General features: G+C 36.9%; 1 protein-coding gene across 5 annotated transcripts in view; it reads left to right on the top strand.

The window, feature by feature from the left end:
- The window catches only part of syt1a (synaptotagmin Ia), a 175,463-nt gene that overhangs the window by 116,357 nt on the left and 42,167 nt on the right, over positions 1 to 16,939 (top strand). For 4 of the 5 annotated variants that reach the window (XM_014009437.1, XM_014009440.1, XM_014009438.1 and 1 more), the window contains one exon: positions 5,721 to 5,905. In XM_014009437.1, coding sequence (XP_013864891.1) covers positions 5,731 to 5,905 — 175 coding nt within the window. In that variant the 5' untranslated portion in view covers positions 5,721 to 5,730. The remainder of the gene's footprint in view (positions 1 to 5,720; positions 5,906 to 16,939) is intronic. The other variant, XM_014009441.1, reaches the window with a different exon arrangement.

The raw sequence follows: 16,939 nt of genomic DNA, 5'->3' as shown, positions 1-16,939 counted from the left end.
CACACACACACACACACACACACACACGCATTAGGTACAGAAAACAAGGGCACACCCAAACTGCAAAATAAATGCATAAATAACAAATACAAAGGTGCCAGTCAGTCTGGTCTAAAATGTAATAAAACAAGTAAAATAAAAAATATAAAAAAACAACATACAGACACAATGTGACAAATCTAGAGGAGAAAACCTTTTATGTAGGCTATATAAAAATAAATGTCTCTACCTTACTGGGACTTCTGACACTGAGAGGAGGAACCAGGGCGGGCAGTATGAGGTGGTTGAGGCGCAGGTAGGTTTCCAGATGATCAGTTATTGTGGATCATTTCTTGGATTTGATGATTTTCATGTGAGAGAAAGCTGACTCATACAGGTCYATCCAAAAAGTTCTGTCAAGTTCAAAGCACCTCTTTTGATGTTAGGATACGTTTCCTCTGACAGCAGACTGCAGAACTCTCCATCCATGCGACTTGTTGCTCAGGATTTGATCCCAATGTCATTTTGCGGAGTCAAAACCTCATTTTCAACACCAGAGCAATCCAGCAGAAACACGGACACGATTTGGACACAGTGTCAACCATCCTGGACAAGGTCTTTATAGCTGCCACAATCTCACTTTTATTTTTAAAATCACGGAAAAGCACGTCTGCAGCATCAAACGATTCTTTCATAACTTAGTCATCGCTGAAAGACCTTTTTTGTGTTAGGCGGGGGGGGCTACATTAGCCTTACATCTGGTGTGAAAATCGATGCTGTGSAGTTTTATGGTACGTTCACACCGAACGCGTTTTGAGTGGCAGGAGCTGCCGATTCACATGCAAAGTGGTGGAGGTGGGAGGCGGGAGGAGTTTACATTCCTGAACGCGCTCCCTCCGCTCTCCTCCTCCCACCTCCACCGCTTCTGCCGGAGTTAGAATGAAGCTCAGCGAGCTCCCGACCGGAGCTCAACTTTGCTCTAACAGCTGACAACAGCTCTCGTCAGCTGTTAGAGCAAGTTGCGCTTCGCGGGCACCTGGGAACGAGCTCGCAGGCGACCAGTCACCCYCGAGCGACTGGTTGGGCACCCCTGCTCTATTTAATCCCACCTCTTCACCATTATCATTTTTTACTAATCAAATTCCTTATTAATACAACCACTAATAGAATAATAGACACATTTACAATTTTGAACCCCTTGAATTGTAACTTCCTTTACAAAAAACAGATATAATTCTGAATATTTTGAGGCAAATTTTGTTTGACTCTGTACAAACTTTGAAGTGTTTGGAATTTTACCAGATCTGGAAATTTCAGTATTTTGAGCTATAAGAATAAATTGTATAAAGATCCATGTAATGCATTGTGAATGGTACAAACTGATTTTTTTTCTGGAGAATAAAAAAGTGAATGTAATGTTTTAGAATTGTTACCCCAAATTTCCACACATTAGCAGAGATGACAGAGATGTTCAGTCTAATAGCTGCTTGGTCTTATACAGTTCTGCTGTCTGAATTTCATTTGAAGACTCTAATTTGCTTTAAAAATGTTGAAATTACTGTTTGACAAATCCAATTTACTGTCTTTTTAAAATGGAGCTCCCTTTGCATTAGACACATACTGTAGATATACATAGTAGAAGAAGAAATGTTAATTTCTCCTACATCAGAAACAGGCTTACTTGGTAAAAGCTCACTCCATCTCTCCATGTTTACGCACATCACACAGAAGATGATCAATTCTTTTTCTTTTTTTTCTTTAAAAGAAGCCTCCCACATGCACTTTGCCGAGCATCATTGTGCTCACTGAAAGTCCTCGCCTGTGTTAAAGTATCTCTGTCACTGCCAAGCGAGCCTCTCAATAGATCAGCCCCCACACTAACCTTGCAACAGTTTCAAAGGGAGACCAAAGGGAGGTTGAGCTGACATGGACATGCGTAGGTTTTTGAGGGAGGTTGAGTGGCCCAAGGTAAAAGATGGCTGCTTGAAGCTCATTACCTGAAATTGGATTGCTTTTGTTGGATCGTRGTCTTTGATCACAGGTTATGTTTTATTTAACGCATTTTTTTTCTTTTTCTTTTTTAATTTTTGCACTTGCCTTCAACACAACATATTGTAAAAATATCTGGTGATTATGGTGAAACCTGCTGTGAAAGGAGTGTTAGCCTAGTGTTAAAATCACAGCTGGAGATTGCGATGGCTTGAAGCTTTCTCAGAGTTGAGAAGCAGCTTCAATGATTGTGATCACCACCTTGTGTTGGCACTGCATTCGCTTGTGTTCACATTCAGCGCCAAGCCAAACTTTGTTGAATCAAACCAGTAGATTTAAACACGTGTTTTAATGTGGCTGAATAGTTTTGCACACATCAACTAAATTATGTCTTGAATTTTCAAGTTTTAGATTCATAATGTTTGCAAAATGATCATATTTACRACTATGGCTATTAACAGACGTTAAACTGCAGCACAGATCAAAAGAAGAACTGCAAAAAATAATTTAAACAAAAAATTATATATATAGTCAGCTGCGTAAATATTGTAGGAAACTAAACTTATTAGGAGTAGGAGTGTAGAAAATATTGATACACTGAAATAGCGCAATATTTAATTTCCTGCATCGGTTCTCAATAGCAACATATCAAGTTTTAAATAAGGCAGAATGAATGGATGTGAGAAGAAATGGGAAATACAAATACAGTTCTCTGTTGTTCAATGTTCTTGATTACATAAAAATGGAAATATATCACCTTGCCTACAGTATCGCAATAAATCTTGATATATCACAATGTATCGTGACCACTGTATTGTGACATGTATCATCACCAAATTCTTACAAACAGCCCTAATTAGCAGACCTATCATTAGATTTCAAGATATGTACCTGCAAAGATTTCAGAATCCTTAACAAAATTAATTGGCAAAAGAAAAYGTTTGGTACTCTACAATAAATTACTGCTCGGTTATATTACTTGTGCAGATAATTAAGTTTTCAGACCTTTTTTACAGGCTTTAGCTATCCTGCAGGTACACATCAGTCTAAATTTGTAGATTTATGTTTTTATTTGAACCTTATAAATAAATTWTCACATGGTGACATAGGAGGATAAAAATGATGCTTTAATCTTGTGTTTACTAGGAATAAGATTAACTTTGATCCACTTTGTTTGAACTTTCAATGTGCTGACAGACATGTCATCAAATTCTGCTCCGTTATGACCTATTTGTTATTCATGAAAAAACATGTTTTTCTTTCAGTCGGAGCAAATGTTCTGAGTTCTTTTGTGGTTAAACTAACAACAGATCAATTTAGATAATAACTTTGTGAGATTTAGTGCTGAAGACTCACCAAATGTGTGTTTTATGTTTGCGGGGGTTTACTTTAAAACAGTTGTTGAAATTGTCCTTGGAAAGTCTTTTTTTCCCCTTTTATTTATTTGACTACTACAATTACATTTTTGATCAAGTAATTGCTTATCATGGACTATTATTCAGCTTTAAATTAGTGTGTTTGATGTAGAGATCAAACAGCTGCTGTCTGTGGTGCTAGCTTTGTCAGTTGTATAGAGACAGTGGCAGCTGTAAAAATACGACTCTTTCTAATAGTTTTTCAAGATTATAGAAAATGGCAGCACACATTTGCCCAAATTAGGTGTCCACTTTAGCTTTCAAGTTATAAAATGTCAGTACCGTACAACAATTAAAGTTGAAACTGCCTTGCTGTGCTTTTATTTAGCCTAATATTGTTCATTTCATGAAAAAAAAATGCAACTTCATCTCTCTGAAGTGTCGCTTTTCACTTTTTTAAGGATTATTAAAAATATAAGCAATAACCTGTTATTTTCAGCTTTTTGAATCTTAAAAATAAAACATTTTTTTTTTGTCAGTTCGGGAGGTTAGATTAAGATTTCCAAATAACGGAACGAAACAAAATTGTTTAGCTGTCTTTGAATCACAGCCAGTGTCATGTTTTTCCTTTGTAATAATGAAATAAATGGGGAAAATGTGAGTTTAGTGAGCACAGACTGTGGCAGCAAAGTAAATTAGGTCATCAATCTTCAGTGTGTACTGGTTTCCTTTAGCAGGCCATTATCCTCTTGAATTGCTATAGTGACAGAGCAAATTACATCCTGCACAGCAAAGGGTACACAATAAAAAGTTCACYTCTGCAGTTACAAAGTGGTTGTGGTGATGCAGCAACTGCCATGTTCCATTTATACCCTTTAAATTATTTCACTTTTAATTTGATTTTTTGATATTTGAAGAAAAATGTATTAGTTTAGTTGGAGATGTGATGGTTTGAGTGCAGTATAGGCCCAAACATGTAGCAATTATTTCAACCATTAACATTTATGCAGAATGTTTCTGCTTCAGTTGCTGAACATTTCTTTCTTATTGTGATTGTTAGTTTCTCAGCACACAAATCCAAACCCTGTGTGTATTTTGAGGTCTGAAAAGTCAAAATAACGTAGAACAGGGCTATTCAACTAAACTGCTTAAATGGCCACAGTTAATCAAAACTGCTCGGGGTGCCATACATCTGGGAGTGGTTACCTGATAATAGTAAATGCAACACTGCACTAAAGAACAATTATTATGATGTCTTACCTTGTATTTTTATTATTTTTGGCATTATTTCTTTTATTTAAAAAGTTACCATTAATCTAAAATACATTTTATACTCAATTAAGTAAAACAAATTCATTAATATTTTTTATAGGGGAGCGGGCTCATTGGRGGGCCAGATGGAAGTTACTGGCCAGCAGTTGAATAACCCTGATTTAATGTTTTTTGGTCTAAAACCAATTTAAASCTGGTCTAAAACAAAAGCTTTGCACATGTCTAAATCTAGTTGTCAATTAGACATTCTGTAGAGACAGGAAAGAAATGTGAGTGTTTTAATGTGAGACTTGAACATGTTTTTTTTTCTGTTCTTGCAACTTTCAGATCTAAACAGCTGCAGCACTTTCAGCTGCGCCTCGTCTCTGTGTTTCTGTTTCAGCGTTCTTTGTCAGGTGTGAACACGTTCTCTTTGATTGGCTGTCTTTCTGATCTGGTCAAGTATGGTCTTGGGCTATAGAACTTTCAGTTGTGCCGTATTAAACCATCTGTTATTACCCTGCAGGTGTGTGGAAACTTTCTGTTCCACAATGAATGTTGTGATTACCTGTAAAACACAAACCAGGCACAACAGAGCTCAAACAGACCTGCGTGAGGACTCGCACACACTCGAAAGGAAAATAAAAAACAAACATTAGTTAACATATGGGTCACATTGTTTCCTTTGCAGCCAGACCTGAATGTAAACACACCTGGTGTGTGCACGAAGGGTTTTGTGTGGCGTCCTGCAACATTCTGTTATTTGTGAAAGCACAGAATAATTAAGCCTGTGGTGCATGGCTCATGTTGTATGGCAGTAATAATCACTTTATTGCTGTTCAGTGATGTTAATATTGAGTTTTGTCGGTGAGTTAGCAGCTTTGTTTTGAATTCAGAGTGCTGGCCAATTTACTCTGGACCTCAGCTGATGTTTACTCAGGCTGAGCCAGCAGCTGCTCACACAGTCCTCGTCAGCTCAGTCATCAGACGAGGCAAGCTCTCTGCCTCGGACATGCATCTGTCACAGGGGCTGAAAACACACAAATAAATCTAACTCTGTCTGCTTCACCTGGGTTTTTAATTCTTTTTTGTTTTGTTCTTTTTTTTCCCCCCTCCTACTTGTCCAACAACTGCCTGGCTGCCCAGCACCACCACCATGAGTGATGGCAGAAGGGAAGCACTGGCGGCAGCGGCCCCCGCACCCACCACTGCCTTCTCGTCCACGGCGGGCTCCAACACCACAAGCATGGCTGGACCAGGCAAGGGTGAGAAAGAGGAAGCCTTTTCCGAGCTGAAGAACAAGTTCATGAATGAGCTGAACAAAATTCCGTGTGAGTGTTGTTGTTTTTTTTATTCATTCTGGCATTGAGACAGATTAGGAGTTTAATCCTTGAATTGGTCAACATAAGAAATAAGTCACTCATAAGTCTTTTTTTTTTTAGTTTTTAGTAAAATGACTAACGTCACTTATTGTAGCACATAAAAGTAAAACAATGTTTTCTTTGCCATTATTACTGAAAGTTCATCTCTCAAACGTATGTAAAAAAAGTATGTAAATCTGCTGCAAAACCTTTAGTTGATTGTGATGATGTTGATTGTGAGTTGTGCTTAGATCAAGTGAGCGGCTGCTTTTTGTCTAAACAGTTATTTACAGAAGCAAAACATTTTGCCAGAAGTACCCAAATCCTTACCCAAATATACTTCAAGTAACTCAGTAAAAAGCAAGCGCTTTGCAAAAAGTAGTAGTAGGTTGCACTAAGCTGCTTTCTGTCACTTTAAATCCCTTTAAACTTATTTCCAACTGATTAACATTGATACCTTGTTGAGTAATATGTGATTGTTGATATATAGTCAGATATGAAACGATGTAAGCATCTCAACTTTCCCAACTTGTATAGCAACCCTCTTTAGAGTGACCAGCCTAAAAACAAGTACATTCAATATTCAAAAGTAGCCATGAGTCACTTACACAGATTTTTGATAGTTGTATAAACACAGAATGTCTTTGTAATGCTACACTCAGTATATAATGAATCCAACAACAGTCATTCATCATGATCCTAGTTGTAACCATGACTCAGACATGACTCAGCGGTGTTTGTGCATTAACTTTTGTTTGGGATTCAGAAGCAGTCATCATCAACCTTGACTTTTGATGATGTCAGTCAAGTGTTCAGTTTTCAGTCAAGTGTTCAATTTAAACAGATTTTCATCTTTTGTTTCTTTTGAGTCGACTTTAAGAATTTTGTTTTGTCACAGAGTTTTTTTTCCCTTGTTGTTCTGTTTGAAACATCTTTCAAGGTTTCAAGTTACTGATGCAATAAAATAAAAGTTGAATGTGTCAGTTTCTGTTAGTAGTAGTCATGCGAGTGTGTATAACTGGTTTAAGTCAGCAGATAGAAAAAAAGACCTGATTTTTGAAATTGTCTTTAGTTGGACAGTGTATTTTTTTTACTTGAGCATCAAAATTGAGGTTAGAATGTTGCTCCCTATAAGACAAATCATAAGATTGGCAAGGCTGCTGGAATCTAAAATTTATAAACATGTACAGTAGATCATCATCTGCATAGAAAAGATAATCCTCATTATGCCTAATCCAGACAACCAGAAGCAGGTTAATAAAGAAAAAAATAATGGCCAAGGACAGATCCTTGAGGTACACCACAAATCATCTGAGCTGTTAAGGACATTGTTTTGACAGATATTAAAGATTCTGTTTCAGCAATATGAACAAAATTAATTCAGAGCAGAGCCCTTAATTCTGYCCTGTGACTTTAAACGTTGCAATCAGCAGCACTTAAATCTAGAAGAACCAAAACTGAGTCATTCCTTCTGTCGKTGCTCAGCAGTAGGCCATTATTAAATTTAAAAAGCATGGCTTCTGCGTTATGAAGAGCTCTTAAATCAGAGTAAAAGGTGATAAGAAAAACTGTTGTCAGTCATAAATGATAGCAATTGTGGAGCAATTACTTTAACCAAAAAAATTAAATAGAGAAGCCAGCTTGGTCAATAGTTACTCAAAGATAAGAGATCTAAATTAGGTGTCTTGAGCAAAGGATGAATAATTGTTGCCTTTAAAAATGACAGAAAAGAACCAGAATTTCTGAATGTAAAAACAATGTTAAAYTTATGTAAGACAAGTGGTCTGACTTTTGAAAATATGTACTAAAAAAGGTCAGGTAGAAATAATGTGAGTGCAGGAAAAGGAGGTCATTTAGCAAATTGTACACTCTAAATTTGGAAGGATTCTTGTCACTTCATTTTCACTTCAAATCTGTACTTTTCAACATGAAATTTGAGAAAATAGTTGTCTTTTCATCATTCAGCATAAAACAATGCAAGTTCAGGGTTTTTGCATTCAGTAGAACCCTAAATATGAAAGTTTGTGTGAAGGAAATATTCTCACATAAATTGGSTCCTGTTGAAGAAAACAGTTTTTCCCTAACTAAAGACACAAATGACATCATAGAGATAATAGAGCAGGGAGGTGTACAGTAATGAAGTACATTTACTTTATTTTAAATTGTAACTTCCACTTTTGTTTCATTACATTAAATATATAAAGTTGAAGCTTTTACTTGACTTTAAGATTTAATTAATTGTTACACGCTACACATTTAAATATGACCAGAAKCCATGAAAGGAGCTGTTTATGAACTCTAAAAAATGAAGTGTTGAATTTACTTAACCAAGTTATGTCAACTGGTTCCTCTAAACCAGGTTGTTTTTACATAATATTCATGGTTACTGCGAGATTTAACTCGGTGCATTCATTGAAAATAGATAATAAAAATTCTGTGTATATTTGTGATCAAATAGTTTCCCAAATTCACCAAAATTTTCATGTCTAAACCTCAGCTGGCAATTTCTTTTTTCTTTATCTCTTGTAAATTGTCTAATCTTTAGTATAACTTTGGATAAAAATAAGTCTTCGGAGCTCATCCCAGCAAAATCCTGTCCATTATCCAAGGTGTCAAAGCCCGGTCCTGCTTCGGACTGTTTCCTTCACCTTATCCCCTCAATCAAAAGCAGGGACTTTGCTCCGCGGTGCTGCCAAGCGAATGATGAATGCCCAAAAGACTTGTTTACTCTGTGGAATATTGATACTGTCTGGGGAAAGTCGTGCAGTAAATTTAACAAGAATATGTGAGTGAAAAAGCTGCACACTGTGCACCTCCTCTCCTCTGCAGCTGCAGAAGATCTCCTTTCAGGCTTATAACCCAATTTAAGCTCCACAGGCTTTGAATGTGGCGCCATAAAGCTGTCACACACACAGCCCTAAACTGCTGCTCAATTTCTGTCAGCCATATTTCTGAGCTGGGAATTTCTGTCGACCGATAGCTCCTGCATCAGAAATTTTATTTAAATTGTAGCAAAATCGTTTTTTTGCTTTATCTAAAATTGGTGAGGTTTTCTATAAAAAAGTGAGGAAATTACTGTTTAGTTGATTATTTCTTTGTTGTAACAATGCTTCTTGGGATTAAATATTACAATTGACATCTTACTGGCTGCACTTGTGGGTACCAGAAGCTCAAAGCAAGTATCAATAATAGCCAAATAAGCAAACATTTTTCTTATCAGTATCACTGCTTATCCCACAATTGCATGTTCCTTACAAATGTGGCACCATTTAAAAGGGAAATTAGCAGGCTTTTCAAAGGATTTATTGCAAAGGAATAATCTACCAAACACAAATTTCCTGTCTTTTTGTGTTAAGTTTATATACATCTCAACGTTCAACTACATTTATTATACAGTATTTGGTTCACAGGGGAAAAAGTCATAAAACAATATGTCTCCCCCTACACCCTCACCCCTGCTGCACCAATATGTTCTCTTTTTGGTCAAAGTTTTGTGGTTTAGAATAGCATCATTTACTTATTCAAACAAATATTCAAACATCATTTTGGTCTCTTACAGAGACCTCCTCATACCCCAAATAATTAATCAGGACAATGTCCATTTCAGTGTCTTTCTTGAGGACATTTTGGTGTTTAGAGTCAGGAAGCTGGAAACAGATGGTAAGCCTTTGAACTGGATGATTCCTCCTCCAAAGACACAACAAGCCAAACATCAGCCGAATAAATATCACTTTTTAAAAGGATTWCTTCTGTCATGATTTTCATAAGCATTTGTCAAAACTACTGGCTGGCAAGTAYAAAGTAAAGCTAAGAAGAAAAATTAAACTTTTTTTTTTTGAAAATAAATCATTTCAACCAACAAGAAGTCTAAAATCCGTTCCCGTTTTAACCTGTGACAGWGTTAAGTAAAAATACACAGGGTATGTTTGTGTTAGAAAGTGTCTCTGCTTATTTAACACTGTGACTGCTCACAGCCAGTCGACAGCAGGGTTTATTAAAGAGGATTACGGTGGGGGGTCAGATGAGCTATTCGTCTCTGCCTGCCTGCCTGCTGGCAACAACTCTGCGCCCTCACTTCCAAAATGTTTGCTGTGAGACATCAAAGATCAGTCCAAGCCCATTTAGACACCAATATCTTCAGCAGAACAACCTGTTTTTGTTCTGTTAAACTGGATTAAATGTTGTGATGTTATACTAATACTATACTAAAGACGTTTGTTGTTTTTATCAACTTGTCTTCATTTGATGAGAGCAGAGCAGGATGGGAATATTTGCTCTGTTGTTGAAAACAATTAAACAAGACTTTAAAATCAATTATACTTGTCTTTATCAATCCCAAATGCAGAACTAAAGTATTAAAATTATTGTTTTGTATTTACTAATATAAAAAAGAGAATGTATATGGATGCATTTCACTTCCCCTCTTTCAGCTCAGTAAGAGCTTAGTAATAGTTTTTGCCAAAATTGCATTTTAGATGGCATCTTACWGAGCCGCAACTAGTTGACTTGTGGGAAAATTACATTACATGAAAATAGGCAGAATTTTCATTATGTCTCACTGAATTCTGAGTGTTTACCACTAAATGACCAGTGAGCCGTGTGTTTCTTTTCCACCTGGAATGTGTAGAATAGATTTAAATGAAAACACCGAAAAGTGGGCTCTTCTTATTCTGTCCAGGTGACACCCAAGTATCTCATGTGAGCTCACACTTTTGCTTAGAATTTAAGTAAGTTAAACTAAAACTGATAAAAAATAATGAACCACCTCAACTTTAGTAAGTCCTGGTTGGGCTAAATGAACACAAACTGTTGACACTTAATATTCGTCAGTGGTGCTTGCGAACAAGCAAAGATTATTTAAAAACTTGTGCAAGGTGATGATAAAGGGAATATTAACTACTGAAGTAAGGATAAAATTGGGATTCGTGCCTACAGAAATGAGACAATCTGTGCAAAAATTAGGTGTGGAACCATGTGGTATTTTTAGCTCAGCCTGAATCTCCCTCTGGATAAAAATAGATTCCAAAGAAACTCACGCAGATGGAGAGTGAGGTTAAATCTGCCCACACTTACAATGGAACAATTCAGCTTTGATGGCCCACATTTGAGTTTATGACTTTTAAAAACTGCAAATTAGCATTGTAATAAATACGACAAATATTTAGCAAATCGTCCTATGCCTCGTCAGTAATTCCAAAAAGTATGAATGCGGAAGAAGGAGAAACGTTGAGTACAATTGTTGGCTGATTCTCACTGCTGCAGTGGGGACAGGAAAAACAACAACAGCAGCAAAAAATCCATGAGCAGAGTGTTGCTCTCATCGGCATAACAAGATATAATGTCAAGGTTAATTGACCAACAGGGTCCTGTCACACTGAATTAGTGTGCACTGGAAGTGGATATAACCCAGATGCAATAAAACACATTTACATGGACAGAAAAAGCTTTCTCTCTGATTTAAAGTGCTCCGTGTAACCAGTAGGACGTAAGAGAATAAATGAAACACAACTCCTTTTAATTGTTGGACTCACTCTGAGCGAAGAGCTCTAATAAAAGTTGTGTTCATCCACAAAGTGCAGCAGAGAAAACCTAATAGTTTCTGGCGTGTAGCTCATAGAACTCAGATTACTGCCACGTTTTTATTTATTGCATAGTGACTTTCATTTTCAGTTATAAATAATTTTACTACTAAATCTAAATCTGTTTAAAATGCTTCTATTTTCTGGTTCTTTGTGAGTGTGTAACATCTGTCTGTACTCATTCATTTCATTCATTTGAATACAAAAAGCAAACATTAAATCTATAAAATGATTCTGGATGATATGAAAATAATTAAAGAAATCCAGCTGAAATCAGAGGTTTTATTCATTCATCATGAGCATGAATCTCATTTCAATTTCAGGCTGTTAATAATTTATTGGAGCTGTTCTTTTTTTCAGGGTGAAAGGATCATACAGCAGCCAGCTTCCATGATTTTTGTGTTGTTTTTTTAGGGCTGTCAAATGATTAAAATTTTTAATCTATTAATTCCAAGGTAGCTGTGAATTAATCACGATTAATCACAATTAATCTTAAACTTAATATAAAACTTTATTGCATATTGGTAAAATAAGTTACTTGAGTTATTACTACTACATACTACTACTACTATAGTACTGCATGAGGAATGACAGATAGATGCTATGTCACAGTTGTCAGCAAAACATAAATGAATAAAATAAAATAAGCCATAAGAAGACAAAAAGAAAAAAAAACTGTACATAATGTGTTTCACATAGAATTTTTTAACATTATTTATTTAACTTTTATTTATCCAGGTAAGCTGTTTGAGAACCACTTCTCATTTACAAACCTGACCTGACGTGCACTGAGTGCATTGAAATACACAAACCTACAGATTCAGCCATAGTAAAGTGATTGTAAATTTTAATCATGATTAAAGTTTTTAATCTAGCCCATGCAGCACTAAAATTAATCAGTTAACTCAAATAATTTCACAGCCCTAGTTTTTTTTTCCTGTTCCTACACCGCTTTGTAGCAGCGATGATGGCATTTATGACAAGTCTTAAAGCAGAACTGTCTCTGTCATTGAAAAACAGCAGAAACTCTCCCACTGTGGGCAGCCATGTCTCTAACATGGTCCATCTCCCAGTGGGGAGGAGGGCCCAGGTGTGCCTGGCAGGATGAAAACCAGGACTCCAGTCTGAACACCAAGCAGAAAGATGGCTTTCATTTCCGAGCTAAATATAAGAAACTTCACCGCTGCTCATTATAAATAAGTTCACTCCTGTCTCCAGCTTGTGTTTCTTTTAAGGAACTTTTTATTTTCTTTATTTTCAGTGCTTCTTTTTTGGTGTGCATCAGCAAAAACCCTCAATGACTCAGGAATAATGATGTCCTGAAAAAAATAGTGTTTTGAAGTGTTTTCTCTCCAGATTAAAAAAAGTCAACRAGTGAAAGTTGACATTTGAAGCTCTTTGACTTCTCTTCACTGCTCAAAAACTCATCTTTTTCCGCTGAAAACTAAACTACTGTATCACAAAAATCTCCAAACCCATTTGGGCTGAGATGTTGGAGCAGATAATATTTTTTTCCACATGTTAGTAGGATTAATATTTGTAGAACTGCTCAGACAGTTCATTTAGAAAATAGAACACTCAGCATTACACAACCTCTATATACACTATATTTTTATACAGGGTTGGTTTAAAAGTCCCAGAATATATATTTATATCATCCAAAGCTTGTCTAAAATGGTTTGAATTTGATCGCAGAAGATCATTGTTTAAAATTAGATATAGCTTTAATCAAATAGATCTTATAAGATTATCTTAAATTAGACAAATCTTGAAGATAACATTATGCACAATTCCATGTCAATCTCAGAATAAGTGCTGTAAATTACTCACATCACATTTTTACTCAGTAAAATTTAGGGATGCACTGATATGAAAATTTCATCCGATGTTATTATTGCTGTTGTGGCTGATAACCGATATTTACCAATATTACACAAACACACATAAAAATGTATATACATATACGCACAAATAAACTTGTCCTATTTTGATAACGTAAAAAAAAAGACCAGACTGCTGACATGGCTCTTTACTTGATCTTCCTGGCTGAYCAGCGTCTCTAACACTATCGTGACCAAACCGATACCACTCGACCAACCATTTCCCCTCCAAAAACAGAAAAACAAAGTTAAAAAGTGGGAAATCAATATTGGATGTTAATATCAGCCCAGTTTTACTTATTGGCCCAATGCCGATGTTAATGCCGATYTATCGTGCATCCCTAATAAAATAGATTGATTTAAAGCTAGTTTGTATTTTCTTGTAACATTTGTCTGTGGAAACCATTTTGAATTGGGTTAACTTCCAAGGTTAATCACTTACAGAGGTCTATCAAAGGATTATTTCCTCAAAAYCACGATTGCCTGCCTTACTTTTTCAGCACCGGACAATAAACGTGAATATAACTGTAGCAAGCTCAGGGTAGATGTCTTATTGTTTAGTTTTCTGCTTTGCCTCCATCCCGCTCTGAAGCCAYACCTGCAAAGCAATTTCATCCTTAAGCAACAGCAAACATGCACAGTTCAGCCAGCAGAAACTATTTTCCATGCCCCGCTGCATGCTGGAACAAGAGATAAGTGTCGGGAGTTGGAGTGCGGCGCGCGTGTTGGCAAGACTRGCTCTTGCTCCCGATTTTTCACTTTCTCGCTCCGTTTCCCTCCCGAGGAAAGACACTCAATGTAGTTAATTAGGGAATGCTTTTATTGCTTTCTGGGACTCAGGTTCCGTTAATTAAGGAACACAGAAGTGCTTTTCAGTGGAAGACGTGCGCTTGATGAATAAGATAAAGGCTGAGTTTGAGCATTGATTTCCACTGTAACAGTTTAAATGGCTTTCCATCAGGCTGTTTGAGCATCGAAGAAAGATGACGGCAAAGGAACATTTACAGAAGAGATTCCTGCTGATGAAACTTCRATTTGTAAAAAATAAGATAAAATCAACATTCTGCAGTTTCCAAAGAGACATGATTGCTTTTTCACTTCTGTTTGCCAGCTTGAGACCTATCACTTCTCTGACACTTCCTTTAGGAGGCTGTCTCCTCTGCTTTGCTTCTGTTTGAAGTTGTGTTTGCAGAGTGAAAGTAGTTTCTGCAGCCTATTTTGATCTAAAGGTCTCCTGTCTTTTTTTTTATTTAAAAATCATCCAAAGCCGTATCATTTTTTAAATAAATGAGCTCATATTTAATAGGTAAAGCCATAAATTCAAGCAGTAAAAGCTTTTAAATTATGTTTTGCTTCCTAATTTTCCTACAAATCTGCTCTCATAGATGGCAAAAATAGCGTAAATCTTTCCTCACTTCTTGACACAAAGTTAGGGCAGAACTTTTCTCTGTGCGAGTTAGCTGAATTTGTAAAGTCTCTAAAGGAAATGCTTTGTTTCAGGTGTGATCGAGGCCTATCCAGCGTCCTCTCCATTACCACACCGCTCCGAGGCGAGGCTGGAGCTGTAGATCCTGAAGTTATTTTAGAGCATCACTCACTGTTTTTCCTTGGAGGAGAGTGCTTATTGATTTTGTCAACAGAGAATCGATTTGTCTCTTCTTTCACTCTCACCTCGTACCCCAGTAAAGGAACCACAGCCGAATACTAGTGGCAAAGCCCCAGAGTTATAGACTGTAATATATATKTTTTATTTTGATGAGTATTTCTGGAGTTTTTCCAGATAAAGTCCTCAGAGGACCCGAGTTTAACCCGGTTCTTGTTTTTTTATTTGACTTCTTGGATTTATGAGTCTCCTTGACAAGTTCTTTGTTTTGGTCTTTTGGGATCTATTTCTCTCTCAAGAAATAAATCAAATTTTTGTTCATCTGTAAACCTTCCTTTTTAATGTTTAAGCTTTTTCCACATGTAGTGTTTWATAGAGAGGAGAACCCCTCCACAATTAAAGATTCAGCCTTTCTGGGATTGTTTTTAATAGCCAATCATGTTAATGACATGTTGCCAATTAACCTAATTAGTTCAGAAATGTTTACTCTGATTTCATTTTATTTGATCTCTTTAAAACTTTTTCCAATCTTATGTCACCTTTGTGACAGCTTTTCCTCTAAAATGAGCCAGTTTGAAATAAATTGGAAATTATTYCCCATTGTTTTAATTAGGTTTTACCCAGCGGTTTTTGAAAATGGGGGTTTTAAAAAGCGTCTCACTGTTCCTCTCCATTATAATGAGGGGCGGGCTGCCAGGTGTTTGATGTGCGCTGAGTGGAATAAAGGAGCAGTGACTGTGACTGCTGAAGAGACAAGTCTCTTGTGAGGGGTCTCATTATTTTCAACCCATCTGGACTCCAGATATTCTGTCCCCCTGGTGCTTAAAGCAGACCCCCCGTCTCCTTCCATTATTGTGTTTATGTTTGGTGTGTGCTGTATTCGTTGGTGTCAACAGGAAGCAGGAAGCTGAGGCTGATAGCAGACTACAGTTGAGATAGGTGTCACTGTATTTGCTGCTGGCTGTCACTGTGCTGCAGAGTTTACTGGGTCTGACACTTTGGATGTGACAGGTCTGACTGCTGCTTGTCCCAGTTTTTCCAGTCACGTCCACCAAGGAACCTGGCACTGTGTGATTGGACGGGGGTGGAGGGGGAGGGACACCAACACGTGCCTCCTCCATAAAAATGAATTTTAGATTTTCAACCATAAAATCTGGCCTGTTTCTAAAACTCTGTCTTAAAAATAGTGATAGCTTAATCAAAAGAAAAAATAAGTAGGTCCTCTGGATGGGTTCTTRTTTAGTGAAACGTTTCATTTCTCCTCCAAGAGACTTCTTCAGTCTGATGAGTTTCAGGTGAACTCAGCCTTATAAGCACTGCTTCCACATGGAAAAACAGGTTAGTCACATGCAAAAGAGGGCCATCGCCTAACAATTGGCTTGATTAGCTCTATTGTTCATAGAGGGTCATGTGCCCCATCACCTGACTTATTGGTTTGGGTGCTTCAGCTGTGGTTATTTGGTGTTTGGTTATGTGTATGTAATGATTACATACAAATGGGGAAAGAAAGACAAAAACAAGGGGACGTTGAACCCTGCGTGCACTCACTACATATACATAACAAAACACCAAAGAACCACGGCCGAAGCATCCAAACCAATAAGTCAGGTGATGGGGCACATCACCCTWTATGAACAATAGAGCTAATCAAGCCTATTGTTAGGCGAAGGCCCTCTTTTGTATGAGACTAACCTGTTTGTCCACCATGTGGAGGCATGCAGTGTTTATGAGCTGAGTTCACCTGAAACTCAACAGATTGAAGAAGTCTCTTGGAGGAGAGACGAAACGTTTCACTAAAGAAGAACCCATCCAGAGGACCTACTTATTTTTTCTTTTTTGATTTTTTTCTACCCGGATTACTGATTTGATTTGATTTGATTTGATTTGTTGATTCAACAGAAAAAGATTACTAAAAATCAAGCCTGACTCAGCATAATTGCTG

This window comes from Austrofundulus limnaeus, unplaced genomic scaffold (assembly GCF_001266775.1).
Source record: "Austrofundulus limnaeus strain Quisiro unplaced genomic scaffold, Austrofundulus_limnaeus-1.0 Scaffold58, whole genome shotgun sequence".
Classification (NCBI taxonomy): Eukaryota; Metazoa; Chordata; class Actinopteri; order Cyprinodontiformes; family Rivulidae; genus Austrofundulus; species Austrofundulus limnaeus.
The sequence above is the reverse complement of the archived record's forward strand: the minus strand, read 5'-3'. Positions and strand labels throughout refer to the sequence as shown.